Source organism: Notolabrus celidotus, chromosome 2 (assembly GCF_009762535.1).
Source record: "Notolabrus celidotus isolate fNotCel1 chromosome 2, fNotCel1.pri, whole genome shotgun sequence".
Classification (NCBI taxonomy): domain Eukaryota; kingdom Metazoa; phylum Chordata; class Actinopteri; order Labriformes; family Labridae; genus Notolabrus; species Notolabrus celidotus.
Genome location: NC_048273.1, coordinates 4691227 through 4714741, shown reverse-complemented (window position 1 = coordinate 4714741; position 23515 = coordinate 4691227). Strand labels below are relative to the sequence as shown.

Below are 23515 nucleotides of genomic sequence, written 5' to 3'. Positions count from 1 at the left end.
ATAGTTGAGGTTTCAAAGGGGGGCCCATGCCACCCCTGGACTTCCTTCTGGCCACGCCTCTGATACCAGGCAAGAAGATTATGGAGTAAAATTACATATTTATGAGGAGTCTCAAAGTGACAAATCCAAATAATGTGTGTTGTATAAAACAAGTTTTTGCACATTTTCAGCTGTTGAGAAAATAGATTTTATTTTTTTCTTTGTTTTTATAGTTTTCATCACTTGTGGGTTTTCATTTCATCCTCCTCTGCTTCTTGAATGATTTTTTGTTGACACTTGTAAATATTAAAGTCTTCTCCTTCCGACCAGCCTCCAGAATATACATACAGAAGCTTTGATTTGTATGCATTTATGTCTTTATAATTAAATATTCATAAAGTTTCAGAATCTTTATTCAATATGTCAGTACATCCATTAATCTGCTACTCAAAGAAACACTTTGACATTTGGCACATGAAGCTTTTTAAAATGTGTTTACTGCATGCAGCACTTTGACTCTGATATCACTCACTGCATTGTTCTCTCTCTTCACAGCGCCCCTATGCCATACTTTGTGGGAGTTCACCTCAGTCTGCTGGAGGTACGTCAGTTCATCTGCAGCTTTCTGCATTTATAAATACTCCTTCATTCTACCTGTTGATGGGAGAAGTTGATTGACTGGCGTGTTGCACATTCATAAAGTCATCTCTCTGCATGCATGGCCGTCTGGTGCCCCTCCTGCTCCGCTGAATTGTGCTCTCAGTATTGATGTGAAATATTAGAACTTTCACTCAGACAGTTTTTGGCACCTCCAGAAAAATGAATCAACAAAATTGACAGAATATTTTCCCCTCTTTATCCTCCTGTCTTGCTCGTGTGCATTCTTATCCAGAGCTACAAAAGACGGAGAGAAATAGAGGAAAAGTATCTGCAAACAAAGAGCTTCCCTCCTTCATTGTTAAAGCCTGAGTGTTTGTAGGGGGGCAAACCGTCACCGGCGCTGCTGTTGTGTGTGAATTCATGCTGCAAGCACGCGCAGGTTGGCGCTTGTGTGTAAGTGTTAGTGTGTGTTTGTCTGTTTGTGTGTGTAATTGTGCAAATGCATATGTTGTAATGCATGTGTGTATGTGAGTGTGTGTGTATGTGTGTGTGTGTGTGTGATATTTGTCTGACAGTTGCAGCAGAGGCAGTATTTATCACACTCTGCATCCGTGACAGACCCCCTTTCCGCCACTACATAATTAGTCCAGATCAGCATGTGAGCCTCCACTGCACAGGCTGTCACCAAAGTGACAAACTAGAAATTCACACACTATGCTGCCCACATCCCCCCCTCTCACACGCACACACACACACACACCTGCATCCTGCACCACACTAAAATAATTGTTGAATTTGTCGCCATCAGGACGCACGCAGCACCGCGCAGCATCACTGTGTTGTTGTTGTTGATGCATGAGGTTTTTGGTGCTGAGTAAAATCTTTGCACAGTCCAAATTTTCCTCTCAGAGCCATTCTTCATTTTGGAAGCCTGTGTGTGTGTGTGTGTGTGTGTGTGTGTGTGTGTGTGTGTGTGTGTGTGTGTGTGTGTGTGTGTGTGTGTGTGTGTGTGTTATCATAAGGGTGCTTTAATTTTTTCTGGCATTGCCATTTTTCCCTGAATTGTAAACGAGGATGATGAAGGAGTGTGACCGCTGTGTGTTCTTCCTCCTCTGACAGAAAAGACTTAGTCTGCAGGGAAACACCTGGAGCACACTTAGAGATGAATCTGTGTGACAAACTTTAATAACAATATCAACAGAGCAATCATTTCAGGCTCCTTATGCATAAAGCAAACATTTTGCCCAAAGTACACTACCAGTCAAAAGTTTGGAAACCCCTTCTCATTCAAGGGTTTGTATTTATTCTAATTATTGTAAACTCTGTAGATTAATACTGAAGACATCAAAACCATTAAAGAACACATGAAGAGTTCATTTGCAAAAACAGTTAACTCACTTTTGAAAAATTAAAAAAGATGTTTCAAAAAACATTTTTTTCTAATGTTAGCTTTAGGTATGATCAATCAAAGGAGGTTGGGTGGCTTTCACTAAGTCAAAATGACTTTACTAATCAGAGATATCTTGAAAATGTAACTTTATTAGGAATCTATATAAAAAAGAAATATGTTTTTTGAAAATGTATAAAAACAGAGTTATCTGTTTTTGCAAATGAACCCTTCATATATGGAATTATTTAATTCACAAAAAGGTGTTAAGTATTTACTTATTTTATTATTTTTTTAATTAAAAAAAATATAAATTATCTGTTTATTCTTGTCAACGTTGCAGATATTTTTCTTTGTACATTTTCTTATATATATATATATATATATATCAGAAGTTTACAGAAGTTTGGCAGAATTTGGGATTTTTTTGACCATTTTTCAGAGAATATGATTGATAAGAGAAAAACTTTTTTTTCACTCATGGTTAGTGGTTGGGTGAAACAAATTTTTTATCAAACAACTGCGTTTACTCTTTTTATATCATATAGACAACAGAAACTAACCAAGAAACCATACATTCTGCCAGGGTGTGTAAACTTATGAGCACAACTGTATATAAGAAAACTCATCCAATGCTGACACGTCTTTGTTTTGTCTTGTTTTGTTTCCTTGTTGTTTTTTTGTGTGTGAAAACTACTAAATAAAAAGTATATATGTATATTAAAAAAAAGTGTTAAACAAAACAGAATACAGGGGCGCTGGTGGCCTAGCGGTCTAAGCACCCCACATACAGAGGCTATAGTCCTTGTCACAGAGGTTGTTGGTTCGACTCCCGACAGCCACCATGTACTGCATGTCTTCCCCCGCTCTCTACTCCCCACATTTCCTCTTTCTCTTCAACTGTCTTAGCATAAAGGCAAAAAAATAAATAAGCAGAATATGTTTTATATTTTAGATTCTGTAAAGTAGCCCCCTTTTTCCTTCATGACAGCTTTGCACACTCTTGGTATTCTCTCAGTCCGCTTCCTGAAGTGGTCTCCTGGAATGGTTTCTAATTAACATGAGCCTTGTCAAGAGTTCATTTGTAGAATGACTTGCCTTCTTAATGTGTTTGAGACCATCAGTTGTGTTGTTCAGAGGTAGGGTTAGCACACAATGGATAGTCCTATTTGACTACTGTTGTAATCCAGATTATGGCCAAACCAGATTATTTCATAGTGTTGATGTCTTCAGTATTAATCTACAATGTTGAAAATAATTCAAATAAATAAAAACCATTGAATGAGAAGGTGTGTCCAAACTTTTGACTGGTAGTGTATGTCAGTTATTTTGACATGTGACACAGCATAAAACAAGTATTCAATATATGTCATAAAAGAAGAAAAAAAATAACTTCTGCATTCCTACTTTTTTTTATTATAATAATTACAGATTAGGATTAATTCCTTCTTGTCATGAGAAGATGATTATAATAGTTTAACACCGGGCGTTTCTTCCTTCAGAGAGTCCGCAGTCGATCCCTGGAGGACGTGGTCATCCTCAACGTGGACACCAACACCCTGGAGAGTCCCTTTGATGACCTGCACAACCTGCCCAGCGACGTGGTGAGACACACACGCACATGCACATACAATTACACACACACACACACACACTCTCCAGAGCTTCTCACCCTTTATTCTCTAATTACACATGACACACAGAAGGTTCGCTTCTTCCTCTTTCACATCCAAGCTCACTTGCAAAACCGCACACATTCTCCTCTCCTCCAGTGTGCTCACACTGAAGCCCACACACACACACACACACACACACACACACACACACACACACACACACACACACACACAGGCTCACACACAAACACATACACATGCAGAAACTTGTCAAAGTATAGCTCTGTCCCCTCCCCACATCATTAATGACTGCAGCACCGGCTCCTCAGATTGTGGCTGTCTAAAGTAAACTCCCGTCGCGCCGTGTGACGCTTGAAGGCGAACAGCATTCCCCGACCATCAGAGGCTTGTGGGAAAATGTGCAACTCCCTTCCCTTCATCTCCATCCATTCTAATCATTATTTCACAAAGTCTTGCATTTCTGCCTGCCCACTGGCACGTTTCTGAGAGCGAGAGATAGGAGGAGGGAACGAGGCAGAGTGAAAGAAAAGGAAAAGGCAGAGATGGGTGATTTTCTAGGGGGAGAGAGTGGGAAGAAGGGGGCCAATTACCAGTGTGGGCAGTGAAGCCACCTGCCAGTGCGTCGTCTCTTTAATTAATAGAGCGGTGACGCTGGTCAGTGCTGCAGGAAGCATCGCCGCCGCGTCAGGGTCACACGCACTTTTACACACACTTTAAACAAACCCAGAGAACTACACACACTCCTGTCAGCTTGTGGTGTTTGTTTAGTCGTTTTCCTGGGTGTGTGTGTGTGTTAACGCTCCTCTGTGAGGTAGTGAAGCCCTGCTGAGGCTGCAGATGCACATTTACCCACAATGCATACAGCATAATCTCACGTCCCTCCACCTATCAGACTGCAGCGGTATTTAATTCAATGCACCGTCCAGCCGCCGCCGCCACACACCCCTCTGTTCCTCCTGCTCTCCGCTGTGTCTGCTGCATTCATTCTACTCTCTGCTATAATCTGATCTTTCCAACATTTTAAACAACCCCGGCTACTTTTTTTTAGTCTCTCCGCTGCCCACCTCGCCGCCGCCGCCGCCGCCTGCCTCACTGCCTGGCTGCTCAAGTTTCATGACACCTGTCTGCCTTCTTGTCTGGCTCTCGCAGTACTCGCCGCCAGCCTGGACGTTTGGTGCTCCTGCTGTTTCTTTGCCTGCGTGCCTGTCTGGCTACAGAACCCTTCCTCTCACTAACTGCCTGCTAGCTCTCCTGCACCCAGGGACTCAAGCCCTAAATTAAATTGCAAACTGAGTTTGTCATAAAAAGGGAGTCAAGGCTTTTGAAAAGCGACAGAAGCAGAGAGAAAAGCCTTTGTCTTTGCCGTGTGATAAATTAAGTGGCAGACTCAGAGCCTTTTTTCTCTTTGATCCCCTACTCACCATTTTTCCTGACTAATGACAGAACATAGCCCGCATATCATGTCAAATTACACCACCTGAAACGGAAAAACTTCACTGGCATTAATATATTTATCGCAACAAATTGTTGTTGTTGTTTTTATTCCTCTTCCTGTTTTTTTTCTGTCTCCTCTCATCTCTTCACCGGGGCGAGCAGATTAATAAGGAAGCGAGCAGGTACTAATTGAGTGGAATTCCAGGTCTCTTGTTAGTTTGCTTGTTAGTGATGAGGACATGCCACATGGCATTTGATGTTTGTGTTTACACACAAGGAGATGTTTGAGGCATTGTGCAGTTTGTCAAACAGAGGCCTGAAATCTTGATTAATGCTGAGCGCTCGTCTGCCCGGGCTGAGCTGCGGCGCCTCGTTTCTCTTCCATTAAACCCCACTCTTCATTTCTGTCTTAATTCTCACTGCAGCACCGGCTCCTTCACACTCCGGCTGTATTCAGCGTGAAACTGAAGCCCCGAGACTCATGAAGTAATGATTATTCTCGCTTTAAAAGCCCAGCATCACTTTGTATGAATACACTATAAAGCATAAAGGGATGAAAGGTAAAGGCCACAGGCAGTTTGGTGTGTACTTTAAGTCTTTCTTCGAGGGAAAACAAAGCACTCTGATGTTGATTTAAGCAAACCTTTAGAGATCCGTCTAATTATGGCGTCGCAGGCTGTGAGCACATGTGGACTCGATTATTCAGACCGGCTGACCAGTGGCCCGGCTTTTAGCAGGTTCAGAGTTCACAGTTGTCCCGAATTAGCCGCCCTCTTTCAGACGGGACCCCTGCTCCGGCTCCACTAGTGCCCGCCCATTAATGGTCTCTTCCCCGCAACTTCACACATAATATTTCAGATTTATTGACTATTACAAATGCTACCACGCCGGTAGCGGTTGCGTTTGGCAGAAAGAGGAAAAGATCTGAATGAGAGGGTAATTGGTAACCGGTCAGAAAAGGATGCAACAGTCCTTTTGAGGATAATGTCCGACTCTGTTTCAGATCGGAGGGCGACACACGAATCAAAGGTTCGACATGGTTTCAGCTTTTTGTTCTGAATTGAAAGAAATAAATCTCTTTTCATTTTTCTGTTTCAGTCTTCTTTTAATTGAATCTTCTTCTTTTAACCTCTGCGGCTCGCTCTGTTCTATAAATAATAACAACCCAGGAACTTTCCACGTCTTCCTTTAACTCTCTGTTTTCCTTTTGTTTTGTTTTGTGACATTTTTTCAAACGGCTCACGTTGTTGAATGCTCGTTGTGTATTTTTAGGGAGGATTTTGCATATTTTTAAGATTGCCTAAGTTAAAGTGAAAGTTTCAGTTGTTTTTACACATTAATAAATCATACTAATCTCACAGAGACGCTGCTGCTGTCAGTAAAATCAATATGTTGACAAGCCTGTGAAAAGGAAAATACTCAATAAAAAGGAATGTAGTTTTTCCCTGGAAGATCAAGGTATTTTTGTTTCTGGATCCACGGTTCCTATTCCACGCAGAGATTGTGCTGATAAAGTTATAATTGGCTTTTGGTTGGTTGGAGCTGTTTACCGAGCGAGTCATTAAAAGTATCCAAGAATAGCAAATTAGGAGTGTGTTAATTCTGAAAACAAACAGTGTGTGACTGAATCTGATTTTTATTTGATCCCACCAATTGATCTCCTACCTATGACGGGAGAATTTTTCATGTATTATTCTTTCTGTGCCACACGTTCAAGGTGAGGTGCTACAATGCAGCTTACATCTTTATTTTCAGATGCTCCCTCTCACATCACAGCCCTAATTCCTTCTATTCTCCTCCTTCTCTCTGCCTCGCGCTACTTTGCTGACACCGTGTACCCATACATTCCTAGCCTTCGTACATTTGATCATTTGTATTCCCAATAAAGGGGGAAATTTACAGCGTACACTCCTACTTCCTGTATTTCAAGCCTGCATTTGGAGGTTTACAAATGAATGAGGGGGTTGCGGTTGTGTCTGCGCGCCTCTCCTGAGATCACCTGGCACACTTAATCAAACATCCCAGCTTTAATTTGGTGCTCAGATTCAGATGCTGAGAGAAAACAACATCTACATCATCATCTACAACAGAAGACAGCAGGCAAACACACACACACACACACACACAGATGTCTACACGTTTGTCGGCAAGAAATGTTCATCACTGACATTCAGATGTAGTTCAGGAGTAAACTTTTTGCTACTCACAGGTTTTTTTAGTTTGTCCACCAGTTTCCCTCATTTTCACTTTGGATTCAGCAGACAGTCTTTCATTTCTCTGGAGCCTTCCGAGTAAAGCCGAGCCACCGACAGTTCAGCCTGTCACATGCTGCTCTAACTAGACGGTAGCTCACACTGGGAGTGTGGTCGCTCCACCTCAGTTACATACTGTACTTTTTAACAGAACCAGCCTCAGTCGGTGTGTTTACCACATGAAATAACAAACTTACAAACAACTTTCTGATTGTGTGTCTTCATGCCCCCGGCTGGCAAAATGTCACAGAGTGCTCATTTTAAAACGTTGATTTTACAGGTTAAGGTTGTTTTAAATGGCGCTGAACTGTGCGATCCGCTCTCTCTGCGGCGTTCGCAGCCCTTCATTTACTCATGTGGAGTTTAAAAGCTGCACTTCATTTTTCACACACTCGTTCTGCCGGCGGTTCACTCCGGATTAGAAGTCAAAAAGGGAGAGCAGCATCACCCACCGCGTTAGTTATTGAAGTGAGAGATGACATTTAGCTGTAGTTAATTATGTATGCAAAACTCAGCCGCTCAGCTGCTATAAGAGGTCAGCTTGACAAAGTAACCCCACACCGGAGAGAGTCTCATGGCAATCAGATAGCCCTATTAAAACACACACACACACACACACACACGCGCACACATACACACACTTTTCTTCCCCCTTGCTTTGCCACTCTTTTTCTTCTCCTCTGACCAAAATATTTCATTGTTTGTGCTTTAAAAAAAACACAAAGAATTACCCGTGCTCTAATGGTGCACTTTATCCGTTTTTATCTGTTCCATCGCTCCACTAATTTAAGTTAATTCTCCCATCCTAACAAAGACCGGATTGTTACTTTAGAAGAGATTGTATTTAACTCCACCCTATCATCTTCAGTAATACCCCCATTAATGTGCAGTTTTACTATAAGGCTGAAAATAGAAGGTTAATTTAAAAAAGAATTCATAAATATTGTTTTAAACTGAGTGAATAAATGAATTTCACAGATTCATCGTGGGCATGAGTGAGTGTATATTTGCCGCTTCTCCCTGTGTCTTTGTTCAGATTTGTGTGTGTGTGAGTGTGTACGTGTGTGTGTGTGTGTGTGTACAGTTCAGACTGCAGCACATCAAAAGAAAGTGGGAGATTTTCATAACTATTTTTTTTCTTTGTAGTTCTTTAATTGCGTCCCCATGGCTTTCTTTCCCTGGACAGAATCTTAAACAAAACAGTCTTTTTTTGTGAGAAGAAAAACCCAACTTCTCTATTATTATTATTTTAACAACAGACAAGTGTCAGGGTCGTTATTTGGGAGGGTTTTTTTTTTCCTGTTCTTATAATTTAGAGGAAAATTCTAAATTTACATCCAGGTTTTTTTTTTATTTCTTCTTTATTATTTTTTTAATTTCCATGAAATTAAATATATCTTTGACAGCATGAGTTTTGCCTTTTATTTTACAGTTTGTGCTGACAAATAATGACGGGTCCAATAATTATTTAACACTGCTGACCAGAGTTAAGGCAGCTTCTGCCTCTATAAATCAGCCTTCTTTAAGAAATGTTGTGTATTTAACCCTCCTGTTCTAATTTTTCACTCCATTACTAACCATTTAAATCAAGATTTAGTCCATTAGTGTTCTTTAATTCTCACAGATCATGGTTCAATGAGGATAACTCACTCATTCTTCATTAAAATTCATGTTAAAACATTTTTAATGCACATTTTTAAGCCCTGAATATAAAAACAATAGTTGGACATGATGTAGATTTTTGTTTATTTTATTTTAAATTTTGAATTTCTTTATTTTTATGAAGTGATGTTGATAAATCAACATGACTCCTGTTCTGTCACATGCTGCTTTGAAATTGCCTAAAATAGGTCAAAAAGGGTCAATTTGACCCGCATCATAACAGGAGGGTTAATCTCTCTTTAATATCTCTTAAGGTGATGTTGAACAATCTGAATAATTCCCTTTATTATAAATCATATAGATGTGTCTAAGTTGAATATATATGGAGTCAATCTGCGTGTGACAGTGATACAAGAAGTTTGTGTGCGTCGTCTTAACACGCACACACACACATTCACACCGACGCGTGGTGTCACCTACAGAGGTATCATCCCTTACAGTCAGCCAGGGATCATCATTGCACCTGCTAATTACCATCTCCAGCTGGAGAGTTAAATGGAGATCTGTTCTATGTCTGACCTTTGACCCCGTGCTCTTTATGTGACGCACTTCAAACCCTGTTTGGGCCTGGCTGGGCTGGGCCTTAATGAGGCCCCATGTCTGCCCTCTGTGGGCTGTGCGCTTTGGATGCCCCGCTTTCATCCCCGACCATCTTCCCTTGATGTAAATTGAAAAGATCACAGCTATGGGGAGAAGACCTGTACTGGAAAGGCCCCTCTGCATAGATTATGAATATCATAACTCAACAGTTTCTCTCTCTCTCTCTCTCCCTCACTCTCTCTTTCTCCCCCATCCACCCACTCCCCCTCTCTCCCCCCCCTTGCCACCCTTTCCCTGTACAATGCTATAGTTCTAATTGGACCCAATGGGGGACTCTCTGCCTTTGATCTCATCACCGCCACTGTGACTTTACACTAAAAAATGTCACTGCCAAATTGGGTTATCACCTGTAGAGCCTGGCCTTCCTCTGATGCCGGTACGCATCTCGTTAGCTTCACTCAAACTGTAGAAGTTAATTAGTTTGACAGAGCCATTACCGTGGAGGCATACCTGATGATTGTATTGAGCGTAGGCGCCACATTCAAAATCCAGCCATTAAACACACATTTATTTTTGTGTGTCGGATGTGAGAGAGAGAGAGCGAACCTTTCCACTGTGCTTCGGTATATTATCAGTAAAAGTGGCGTTCTGGTGTTTGTCCTTCTGCTTCCATATTTGTTTAATGTGACAATTTAATTAATCACCGTGCGTGACCGAGAAAATATTTTCATCATGCTTTATCTTTTTTTTTTGTGGATAAATGTAATACTTTGAAGTTATCCCTTTATCACCCGTTTTTCTTTCTAACACCGGGACACCGAACACAAGTGAAGTGGTGTCCCCACCTCATTAAAAAGTGTTTGCCTCTGCAGCGCTCTCGCCCGCTCAAAGCCGCCGTACAGAACTCAGTGTGCAGAGTAAACTCTATTGCTATCCCGTCTCCTCTGACAGTCTTTGGGGTATGCATCCCCCACTTAGACTGACATTGTGTTCGCTTTGATTCTCCCCCCCTGAAAAAAAAAGACAGTTTAATGATTTGCAAGGATGAAAAAAAAAAAATCAGTGAAAACGCACATAAACATGAAATATTAATTCCAGAAAGGGCTTTACACAAACATAAAAGCATTTAGCACAATGAGTGAATATGGAGATGACACTTGTTAATTTATCCGTGATAAACTTCCTGTTTGATGCCTGGGAGCATTTGCAATGGCAGCGCAGGGACGATGTGGAGAGTGAGAAAGCCCAGGGGAGAGGAATCGGCGCTGTTCGTTTTGTCTTTGTCCCAGTTTAAGACTGCCACTCTCTCCATCTCGCTCTCTCTCTCTCTCCTTCTCTCTCTCCCAGCCTCTGTTTCTTTCTGCCCGTCCTTTGTATGAGCTGTGCTAACACTTTGCTTCTCCTCCCTGAAGTTTTCGAGATAGGCTAATTGCAGACGCCAGACCACGATATCCCTCCAGCGCTGCAGCTACTCAGCGTGATGCATTCAGCCACCTCGACTTGAAATAGACCTGATCAAAATTTCATCACTTTTCAGAGGAGCTGGGGTCATTTAATGGTGGACAAAACCTCTAATTTTCCTCTGCTTTCATCTCTTCTTCTTCTGTCCGTGCCCTCAAATACTGATTTGATCTATTAAGACTAATAACACTGGTGTATCGGATTCAATGTAAATGCTTTATGATGCTTAAAGATGAACATACATAAAGCTAATGGACATTTAATTAGGAGGTGATTGAATGGACTGGTTACATAAGTAGTTATGTGCTTAATCCTACTATAAGACTGAAAACAAAACAAAATACTGAGTCATGCAAACCATTCCTCCTCCTTCATTCAGACATCAGAGCAATGAATGAAGATTTGATGTCCTTACCTAAAGAGCTTTGACATGCTGCGCCCTGCTTTAGATCCCATGAGCAAGACACTCAATCCAAAGCAGCCACAGGTGTAGTTCCTTGGGCGACATTTGAGTTTCATATGGAGAAATCAGGCTTCATTTCAGCTGTTTCATGGTCATGTTATGGTTTAGAATATTCAATAAAAGCAGAAATAACCATAGACTGAATAAAACATGGACCTAGTCTCAGTGATGTCACCTATTAGTTTCTGAAGCCTTATTTGGAAATGCTGACTCATTGTAACTGTGCGTCATCCTAGAACCAGGTGGAGCTGAGGTGGACTTTTAGCCTCCTGTCAGTCAACTCAGCTTCACGCCTGATTATGCAAATGTATGCATGGCTCTTTGCAGTAATATAAAATTCAGCCCTCATACAGTGAGTATGAATAAAAAAAGAGCTATTAAAAAAGTGCTTTTTGTACTATTCTGGTGGCATGTTTAATTATGCTGCAAAAATGGCCACTTTAACATGGATGTTAATGGGGATTCCTGGGCTTTTGGAGGCAGCCTCAAGTGGACACTCCTGGAACTGCAGTTTTTTTTGCACTTCTGCATTCATGTTTCAACTCTTAAAGCTGGGGTTGGTAGTCAGATTTACATCCACTTTTTGTTATACTGGTTAAAATGATCTTTATGTCCCGATGATAATCAATACATAATGTGTTCTTAAAAAAGAGGGGGAAAAAAAGCTGCTATCTACAGCCGGAGTAAACCTGGGAAAACACCAACCAATCCCTGCCATCAGGAGCCAAATGATGAAACCAATCAAATCCTGTCCTGCCGTTCTGCCCGCCTCCTGCAAAGCGTACATTTCATGTTTGTTTTTAACTTTCACTATGAGAATGTTTCTGTGTTTTCTTACCGCTGAGTGAGACATGAGTTGACTTAGTGCAGAACACAAACCATGTGCTGAGGACCGGTTTGGAATCAGTCCCCATCATATGGTCACGAATCAGAGGCGTTCGTGAATGTGAGCAGGGGCGTCGTTTTGGAGGGGGGGAGGGGTTAGACAGAGTCCTGAGGAAATGCTATATTCAAATTCATGCTAGTTTTCTGTGACTACCAACCCTAGCTTTAAGCCAGGTTTATAATTTGGCGTTGAAGCTTACACTATAGGTCCGCATGGCACTTTTCCAACGCCTGGCGTGCCCCTCCTTTAAAATGTAACTATGCATTGAAACAACACGGGCCGCAAGCCCTCTGATTGGTCTGCTTGACAGCATTGCATTTCCTGCATTTACAGCACTTGCTGCGCAACATTGTCACATCCATGCACATGTATGTAGTGCTCACTTCCGCGTCAGCCACTGCTGCATAGGGTCAACACAGAAGTATAAACCAGGCTTTAAAGCTGCTGCTTGATTTAAAGAAATGGACGACTTTACAGCTACCAAAAGTAGGGATGCACCAATCCTACTTTTTAGGTCCTGATACCGATACTGAACCGATCCAATCCCGGTATTGATTTAACAATCTCTTTTTTTTCAAAGGTGACATATCATGCAAAATGGGCTTTTTAATGGTTCTCTACCTGAAATATGTGTCCCTGTCTACAAACCCCCCGAGAATGAAAAAAATCCATTCTGCCCCTGTTCTGATTTCTCCACCTTTCTGTAAATGTGTGTGAAACGAGCCGTTTCAGACTTCCGTGTTTTTGTTACGTAACAACAATATCCGGTCTGTCACGGAGTCAGAGCTCGGAGCTTGTTCAGCCCATAGACTGTATAAAATACAACTCAACCCCTCCTCTGTTTTTCATTACCTGCACACATGTGTGCTAACAAGGAGCTTAGGAGGGAGGCATGCTAGTTGTAGGCTGTCTTAATAAACACAAAGGTCGGTTTTACTCCCCACGTCTGCAGATTTGAAGATCTAGTGGATGATTTTTATTTATCAGGGATAAGTGCTAACGCTAATTAGCATAGCCACATAGCTACATGTTCATAGCTGTAGCTGTAGCTGTGTACCAAGACACACGTCGACATACTGATAAATACAACAACAAGAAACACTAAATCTGTGACCAATGGTTCAGAAAAGGTCCTGCTACAGGCGCCTCTCCGTCAGGATCAGATTCTGGATCAGATTCAGAGGGTTGAAGTAACGTGATCTCTGAGCAGCCGTGTATATTCAGCCAACATGTAAACATTAAATCAACGTGCTGGACAGCCGAGGCACATCCACTTCCTGAGGGGGCGTGGTCAGAGAGAAAACAGAGTGTTCTGAGGAGGACTGAAGAAGAGGGCTTTTCAGGCAGACCAAAATCTGATTTCAAAGTGTTTTTTTGAGCATAAACTTTAAAGACATGTATTGGGGACCTCTTAGACCAATATATATTGATGAAAAAAGCGTGATATGTCACCTTTAATGTGAGGATAGAATCATGTTTTGGCAACTTCAGGCTTTTCTGACTTTGTAATCCACAATGAAATGAACATTTTTAAACTGACAGTATCATTATTCAAGAGATTGTAAATGTGTACCAGCAGTTTGGTGAGTTAATCTTCATAACCAATAGATATAACAATTAAACTGTAAACCTCAGCAGTGGATAAGATGAATTTAATATCCCTCTTAAGAAAACTGCTTCAAATGAGAAAATAAAAAATAGGTTAACATTGTGTTTCCAGTGTTTCCCACATAATGACCTGTACCTGCGGCAGGGAGGAGGGATATTAAAATCGGCACTATATATCGGCCCCTTGTCGCCTATATCCGATCTAGCTTTTTGAGTCCGATCTGGCCGATACCTGGATCGGATCGGTGCATCCCTAACCAAAAGTGAAGTCAAAACATCCGAAGCTCTCCGTACTGACTGGCTGCAGTAAAGGTCATAAAGCCAGCTACCTCCATGTTAACAGATGGGAAAAGGGTTGATGAGTGTGGCTCCTGCAGCACTGTGGGAGCTGGATTAGCAGAGTAGAGGTGGAAATGTGAGAAGACACATAACGAAGTCTTGCACCTGAGTCAGTGAACTTTGAACATCTATGGGTGTCTGATTCAATTCAACACATGAAGCTGTTACATCGCAAACTGTGACAACCTGAGGTATCTTTGTCGTTTCATCGGTAAGATAAATGTGTGTTTTAATTTGCCGAACAGACAGAATGTAAATATTGAGGCTTCCCTCGCCAACGCAAAGACTCTGTCACCAACCTTCATCAGTGCAATATGTCAAGGGGATATTTTGGCTTCACTTTTGCACAATGGGTGGAGATGGAGACACGTTGTCCATCTTTATGTGCAATCTGTTTTGCTCCAACAAAGTTTGTAGATTTATTTTTAGGTTTTCTTTTGAAACTGTGATTCAGACCCGGTCTACAGCCCATAGTGAGCAGTATAACAGTGATCTAGACCTCCCGGACAACCCAATCAAATGTGCTGCTTTTGTGCGAGGCTGGCAGAGCCCACACGGAGAGCAGCAGTCCCTCGCTTTCTCTGCCTCCTCCTCCTCCTCCTCCTCCTCCTCTTCGCTCTGCCACAGCACCGTCAGACGACTGCTGAGCAGGTGAGGAGAGCCTCTTGACAACTTCCTTCTCAGACTCCCCGGGGCCTGCTGGCCAGGGTGAATCTTTTGTCATCCTAAAACAAGCTCGGGCCTGCTGCTCCTCCACTCTCGCCTGGAGTCCTGGAGACAGAGCCAGGAGAGGGGGAAATAATTAAAGACATTTTTATGTCAAGAGTCCCTTTTCTGGAGGGAGTTGGGGAGAGCCAACAGGGGAGGGGAGAACAGGAGGACTGAAAGGGGAAGAGGAGGAGAGGAAGAAATGGTGGGAGAGGCGAAAAAAGGAAGACGTTGACGGGAGGAGAGCCGGGGTGGCAGCACAGAGAGAAATGGTGAGAGGGGAAGGATGAGAGTTTCCATTTCCTCTCTGCTCCCCTCTCACTCTCACCGCCGCCTCCCCACCCCCAGTCCTCCGCTCAATTAGCAAAGCAGCAGGTGCTCTCAGCAGCACAACAGATAAGCTCGGAGGAAAGGCTGAAGCTTTTCCCTTTCTTTTCTTTTCTTTTTTTGAGATGACCTGCAAATGTGATACTTCACACCCAGAATGGGCTAGCTGTTTCCTCCACCAATTTCAGAGGTGATAATTTAACTTTTACCCCTCCATTTCTCCCCTTTTTTTCTCCCTCTCCCTCTCCCGCCTCCTTCCCCCCCCTCTCTCTCTCTCTGTCTCTCTCTTCCCCCCTCACTTTCCCTCTTTATCTGCTCCCCCAGGTGTACTCTCTGAAGAGCAAGCTGAAGAAGCAGTCAACAGCAACAGGAAGTGGTGTGGCGAGGGCCTTCATGAGAGCGCAGGCCGCTCTCTTCGGATCCTACCGAGACGCCCTCCGATACAGACCTGTAAGGACACAGTCTCCGATCACTGCCAGTCACATATGATCAATATAGCAATATGACACATCTCTATTTTCTATAACCTTTATTACACAAAGAATAAACCTTCAGTCATACGCATAACATTTTAAATAGGATGCACCGATCCTACTTTTTAGGTCCTGGTACCGATATAGATACCTGGGCTTTGGTATCTGCTGATACCGATACTAGCAGATCCGATCCTGGTGTTGATTTAACAATCTCTATTCCTTAATGTGAGGATAGAATCATGTTTTGGCAACTTCAGGCTTTTCTGATTTGATGATGAACTGTACCTGGGTTCCAAGTGCTAAACCAGAGGCTGGAATCCCTTCATTTCAAGGATCTGGAACAATTCAATCCAACAACCTGTCTGTTTTTTCACACTTTGAATCCATTAATAGAAGGTTTCTTGCTTCTTTGCAGTCGACTACAGCTGACGTAAACTTCCTCCTTCGGGCTACCATTATTTTTTTCAGCGCGACCGCCATTGTTGTGGAAGTTTTTCCCGTTACTGGTGAATAATGAAATAGAGACTTCTGCCGGCCGACAAGGTTTTGCTTTCTTTGCAAGGAAAAGGTCAGTCAACACCCGAGCAGTTGGAATGAAGAAAGACCTCGAACATGGGGAAAGCTTGAACATTTATACCTGAGGACCGCCCCCCTAAGTTGTGTTTCACAGCCTTTGTCTGTTGCAGGTATCTGCATCAGGATGGGATTGTGTATTCATCAAGGAGGTTTCGGGGTCTAGACGTCACAATTTAAAACACAATGGGACCTGGTGTCTTGATGAGGGGACAGGAGATGGGGCGTCTCGGACAGTTGACCACAAAGGAACCAAAATTACCATTACACCATCCGTTGAAACATTAGCACTGCACATGTTGCAAGTTTTCAGCGGAGTTGTTAGCAACAGAAGCGTCACATGCAACTAAACTGCAGAGCCTCTGTAGTTATCCTCCATCATGCTCCACCGGGCAAAAATGCACAGACCAGCCGGTGCTGATGAAGTAGGAGACGCACACGGCTGTTGTAAACACAGAAAAGCATTTAACTGAGATGAATAGATCTACCATATGGATCGGCACTATATATCGGCCCTTTGTCACCGATATCTGATCTAGCTTTTTGGGTCCGATCTAGCCGATATCCGATACCAGGATCTGATCAGTGCATCCCTAATTTTAAATTCAGCATAAGCACTTCTTTACAGCTCCAGTTTTTGGACAATCAGAAAAAGAGACCCTACTTATTTCACTCCCAATAAAAGAGTTCACAGCAGGGTCCTTTGATGGTTAAAAAGAAAGTCTATTCTTATTTGGTACCATGATAAAAAAAAGAAACCTAGCTCTCTGTAAAGAATAGCAATTTGATTTATAAAGCACATTTCATTACATGTAAGCTCAATGTGCTTTACATGGAGAATTAAAAACAAAACAATGAAAACAATACACCCAGTAGTGATGGACCTGAGGTCAGCAGGCAGTTTGTTCCAGAGAGAAGGACCACAGTAACTAAAGGCCCCTTCACCGGACTTTCATTTGACTCTGGGTACGGTTAAAAGTCTTGCTGACCTAAGGACCCGGGTCGGGTTCTACACTGTGAGCAAGTCAGAGATGTGCTGGGGAGCTGAACCAGTGGATGTTTTATGGACTGGTAATATGATTTTGAAAGTGATTCTGTATTGAATATCGAGCCAATGGAGTGTTTTGAGAACCAGGGTGATATGTTTGAAGTTTCCTGTGTGTGTCAGGATTCTAGCTGCTGTGTTCTGAATGAGCTGGAGTCGTCCTATGGAGTGTTTGGATAGTCCTGCGTTCAGTGCGTTGCAATAATCTAACCGGGTTGATATGAATGCATGGACTACTTTCTCGGCGTCAGTTTGGGATATGAATGATCGTAGTTTGGAGATGTATTTTAAACGATAATATGATGTTCTTGTTATATTGGTAATGTGGTATTCAAAGTGAAGTTCGGAGTCTAAAATTACACCAAGATTTCTGACTTGCTCAGAGTGTTTTAAAGAAACACAAGGAGGAGGAAAATGTTCTTTTATAGTGTTTTAAACCAGCCTATAACTCGCCTGTTTCAACACTTGAGGCTCTGCTAGACGGCATAAAAAAGATCATTTAAACTCTGAATATGAAGCCTAAATGTGTTTCCATTCACAAGCAGTAATATTTACAGACCTGAATATATCCTATGGACTCTTCAGGATGTGCAGCACGCAGCAGCGGTCTTAGTTTGGCTGAGTTGGATCAGCTTTCAGAGCAGTCTGGTTAGACCGGGGCAGTTTTGACTGAAGGTAAAAGGTGTGCTTTCAGCTGGAGCGCAGAGCTAAGGTGGGCCTGTCTGAGGCAGTGAAATGTCAGAGGAGCTGAAAGGAGTCAGGACGTTCCCTTTGAAGATCCCTTTTAGCCACCTTTGGTGTTTTACTCTCCTTTACTAAGCCCCCCTAACATTTCTTTTTTGGATCTTTTCTGCTTATCAAGTCTGAGTCAGAGCACGGCAAACTACAGCATGTCCTGTTTGTCAAATAGCGAAGCCTTTGTTCCCCTGGCTTTGAGATTAATTGGACTTTGTGGACTCCCCGAGTCAAGATGCTACATTATTGATGCTGTCTCTCTTTTCTCTGTATACAGACGGTATACGAACAAACTGCCTCCCCTCTGACACAAGCACTGAGACTCAGTGAACGTGTGTTTGTGTATGTGTGAGCACAACATGCAGGGCTTTCTCAGTTCGCTCACGCTCACGCTGTGTTTTCTCTTAGGCAGGATCTGTGTTAAAGCTGTGGAGTTTTTAATGCATGCAATCACACATGAGCATGCACAAACTGCACATCTGCCTCCATGAGGACGGCGATGATGCTCGCTGTGTTCTGATATTTGTGGAATGTCACTCTGCTGGTCTGTTGCTTTAGAGCCGAGGAAAAGGATCCTCCTAGACAGAGCACCGCGGTTCACAGGCCCATATGCCTCAACAGAAGGAGGGGTGTGGATGCTTGGTGGGAGTCTTGCTGAGTTGTAAATGAAATAATGCTGGAAAATGATAATGAGATGATAGGCAATCAGCTGATATGAACAGCATTTCTTCGGTCATCAGTTTCACCTCTAGTTGATTCTCCCCGAGGTGCCTCTCACCAGCTTGAAGCTGCTCCGTGTCTGACAAAAGAACCTGAAATAGAAACTCACTTATTAGTTTTCACAACCAGAGGTGAAACCAAGTCGGGCTGTTAGGTGTGTTTATACCATCGCTGTGTCCTCAAAGCTATTTAAGGGCAGCACACATGGAGGAGGCTTATATTAGAAAAGGAGATGTGAGAGGTCTTGTTAAGGGAGGCTGAGGTGTTATCACATGATCAGAGGAGGTAAAGACTTTTATAGACACAACATATTACACAGTTCTTATGCTCATGTATGACACTTTGATAAAACATCTTCACACACAGCAGGAGATCTGCACAAGAACATGTAGGTCTGTATGAAGATGAAGATCACAGGCGCAGGATATTCAAATAGAAATTTAAAAATGGCTGAAATGCTTCGTTTGGTTTTATTCTGTCTTAAAACAACTCTTTCCAAACAGAGCAGGTCTAGACCGTACTCTATGTTCTATTATTAACAAAGACCCAACATCAAGACAGGATCAGATCCAGTCCCATCTTACAGACAGGACTCAGTCTGATCTCATCTTAATCCAGCATGAGCAGAGCAATTTAGCAAGTTACAGTGGCAAGGACAAACTTCCTTTAACAGGCAGAAACCTCCAACAGGACCAGACTCATGTTAGACACACATCTGCTGAGACCTACCGTGTTGGAGGATAGAGGGAGATGAAGAGAGAGAGAGAGTGATGATATTGGTGAGACGGATAGTAGTAGTTGTAGCAGCTGGAGTCTGGCACGTCCACAGCAGCAGAGATCCAGAGGAACCTACGAGACAAGGGAGCTCAGGGACTCCAGAAAGGTCTATGGTTAGTAACTTTAATGGGACAGGAAGAGTTAAAGTAAGAGACAGGCCGAGAGAGGAGAGAGAGGGAGAGCCTAGCATAACTAAGAGCTCACTAACAGATGTAGTGATAGAGAGAAGTGACAACTCTTCATTGTTCAAGTTACAGTGGCAAGGACAAACTTCCTTTAACAGGCAGAAACCTCCAGCAGGACCAGACTCATGTTAGACCCACATCTGCTGAGACCGAGTTGGGGTTGAAACACTTCCCAATTTGTTCGTATGTGTGACTTTAGCATGACCATTCCAGCATACAACACAAAAACAAAGTATGCTTTCAATACAGGATTTATAAAAGGATTTAATTGAAGATATGCAAAGAAAGATTTTAAATATGGGATATATGGTTGGAAAGAAAAGGAAGTTTGTTCTGCTGTGCAAAAATGGCGTTCATTTTTTGTATGGGTCTTGAAAAGGTCATAAAAAGTATTTCATTTTGACTTTAAAAAATGTCAAGCAGTGTAACGGATTTGATTCCAGCCTCCTGTTGCCCCCTTCCTGCATATCATTCCCCCACTTTCTCTCTCCCGGTGTCCGGCTCTGTCCACTTCCCTCTCCTCTCTGATAAAAGTGTAGAAGCCCCAAAAATTTAACTTAAGAAAAAAAGTGTGCAGCCACACGGTAGCTTTGCCAAAATGATTTTGCAATAATAAATCGATGAAACATCTGAACGATTATTTCAGATCTGATGATGACAGAGTTAAAGGTGATGAGTTTTGTTCTAATGAAATGTTGATCAAACTTTATTAACTGTCCTTTATAGGTCGATCAAATCTGTTGAAGTCATTTTTTTAATATATTTTAATTTGTTTTTCAGATTTAAACACATAAACAGAAAATAGAGATATATAAAGGACAGAGAAGAAGGAAACCTACTGCATGAAAGAAGTTAATATTACAGGATTAATACAGACAGTAGGAAGTTCCAAAATAATTAAAATATAAAATATAAAAACAAAAAATAGAGAGACAAAAATGAATCTTCACCTCAAAGGTGATATTCAATTCAAGACATTCTCAATACAGCTTTGTTGTACAATGACACAGTCCATCATGTGAGATGACAGGTTTTCCATGTAGTCCAGATAGGGCTGCCATATTTTATTTTATTTTATTTTATTTTATTTTATTTTATTTTATTTTATTTTATTTTATTTTATTTTATTTTATTTTATTTTTACTTTATTTTATTTTATTTTAATTTATTCTATTTTATGCTATATTATTTTATTTTACCCTTGTCATTGCTAGTATTACTGTTATTATATTTTTTAACTATGTTAGTACATTGTTGTAAGCTGCTGTAACAAAAGAAATTTCCCCCAACAGGGGACCAATAAAGTATATCTTATCTTATCTCATCATATCATATCTTAAAAAATGTTGTACTCCTATTTCTCAGGCAGTAAGTTATTTTCTCTAGCGGAACACATTTATTAATTTCAGAGAACCAGAATCCAACAGGAATGTCAACATTTGATTTCCATTTTAAAGCGATACATTTTTTGGCAATGATCAGCAAGAATCTATAAGCTTGACAGCATAGCTGCCTTTGAAGTTAGAATTAACAAAGTTGCCCAGCAAACAAATCTCTGGATCCATTGGAAGAACTTCATCATGAATGCTAGAGTGAGTATCACATACTCCCTTCCAAAATCGCTGAAGTTTAGAGCCCTGCCAGGCAGAGTGCAGGAATGTCCCTTCCTCTGAATCTAAAACAAAGGGACAACATGTTGGGGTTGTGTTGAAGTCATTTTGTGTGTGTTCGATGGAGGCACAAGTTTCAGCCTCATGTTGTTTCTCTGAACAAACTTTTTCCTTCCCAAATTCACAAGGAAATAGTTTCTTTTTCTCAATCTGGAAGTGTTGGTGTTCTTTCATATCTGAGGCGACCTGAGTAACCCTGATAAAATAGATCCGTTCTGCGTTCCTCTCTTCGCCTCGTCTGGCAGAAAGTTACCAGCAGCCGTTGGCGTGCAGCGGAGGCCTGTGTGTGTGAACCACAGGATTTTGTTGGATACCGATGTGTACACAGACCCGGTCTTAAAGTCGACTTCTTCACTCGCCGTTAGTTGTTAGTCTCAGCATGGTGTTCAGTTTTGTTCGCTGCGGCACGGTCCGCGGCTGCAGCAGCCAGATGGGGGGACTGCAACGCTGATTAAACTACAGCAAACTTCTTTTGGACTCGTCTTTTTACGACAGAGAACGCCTGAAAAACTTTCAGTGATGTAAGTGGAGCAGTATTCCTGTGATGTAATCCGGGCCACTAGTATCATCCGCCCATCCTCAACAATGGGGTTAGTCTCTGGTGTTGTAAAGTTGTTTTTATGTGTCACACTGTGCTCACAGCCTCAAACAGACAAAGCACATTGTTTAACAGGAGAGGAATGTAGAGCATCGTTGAAATATGTGAGAATTATGTTAATTATGAGAAAACAGGGATTGGAAATGACCGTGGGGCTGCGTATGATTGGCCCGCAGTGCTTCTGTTGTCATCCTCCGTGTCTATAGCTCACAGGCCGACAGACATGATGTAAGGAGTAGTAATAATGTGCTCATGTGGAGTACTGGGGAGTTTACTGGGACGCTGTCTTCTTGGTTCTGGGGAGATCAGCTCTGCCAGGGGATCTGTTTTATGTTTTTTTTTTTTTGTTGTTTTGGTTTCTTTTTCAGTTTTCCTCTTCCTCCTCCTCCCTCTTCTTCTTCTTCTTCTTCTTCTTCCTTCTTCCTCTCTCCTTCCTGGCTCTCTTTTGCACTTTTTGTTTTCAGGCCCTGTTAGCTCCCAAATGAAGAAATCAGTTGAAATACTTCTTGATTATGGAAGACTTTTTTTTACTGCAGAGCTTCTGTGTGTCTTTTACTTCAGACTGGTTAGACCCCCTTCATTTAAAGGCACCAAACACACCTGACGTTCATCCTGTGGTTCATTTCTGGACTTTTTACACGTGATTAAAAAACAGACAAACTTAAAATAAAAACACGGTGGTAATTAACTTAGTCACAAGATTATTTTATGAATTTAAAAGGATTTATGTTTACAGTTTTTAAAAATAGTCCCAGTGATTCCTCATCAGTTAGTGCTCCATGGTGATGGATTCTTCTCTGCCTGTTGTGGTGGATTGAACATGAACCTGTCCTCATTCAGCTCTCCTTCTTCTCTGAGCTCTGCGGTTCACACACCTTTAAAAATAAAAAAGGCAAATGTCACAATTTTCAACTAGGGATGCACCGAAATTAAAATTCTTGGCCGAAACTGAAACACCGAAAGCAATGATTATGCCAATTATTAGTACCATTGCATTTATGGCTATGACTGTGTACTAGGGATGTCAGCAATTAATCGATTAATTGATTGTTAAGAACTTACTGGAACACATTTTTTTGTTTGGATTTTCTATCACGTGGATCAAACATCATGTGGTCTCATATTTGGTTCAGCTATCAGGGAGGTGTTTTAAGTTTAAAGCATGTTTCGGTGTGAATCAGCTGACTGAAGGTGTTGCTCACAGTGGAGACACTCAGCTGGGGGCTGCCGCTGAGTGACAGGTCTCCACGAGCGCTTTTTTTCTCCGCCTGCGGACTGATTATGACCCGGTTGCGCTCCCGGCTGCATCCCTGCTGTGTACTAACCTCAGTAAAATCAAGGCAAGCGGGTTCTCTGCATCCATCTTGGCCTCGATCATTTCTCGTGCACACTGCTTTATTCCCACATTCAAGTAATGATCTTTATAACGAGGATCGAGTACAGTCGCGATGAA

General features: G+C 42.0%; 1 protein-coding gene across 2 annotated transcripts in view; it reads left to right on the top strand.

Moving 5' to 3' along the window:
- dennd1b (DENN/MADD domain containing 1B) overlaps nt 1–23515 on the top strand; it is a 182549-nt gene that overhangs the window by 117162 nt on the left and 41872 nt on the right. For both annotated transcript variants that reach the window (XM_034675967.1, XM_034675968.1), the window contains 3 exons: nt 535–580; nt 3469–3570; nt 15608–15733. In XM_034675967.1, coding sequence (XP_034531858.1) covers nt 535–580; nt 3469–3570; nt 15608–15733 — 274 coding nt within the window. The remainder of the gene's footprint in view (nt 1–534; nt 581–3468; nt 3571–15607; nt 15734–23515) is intronic.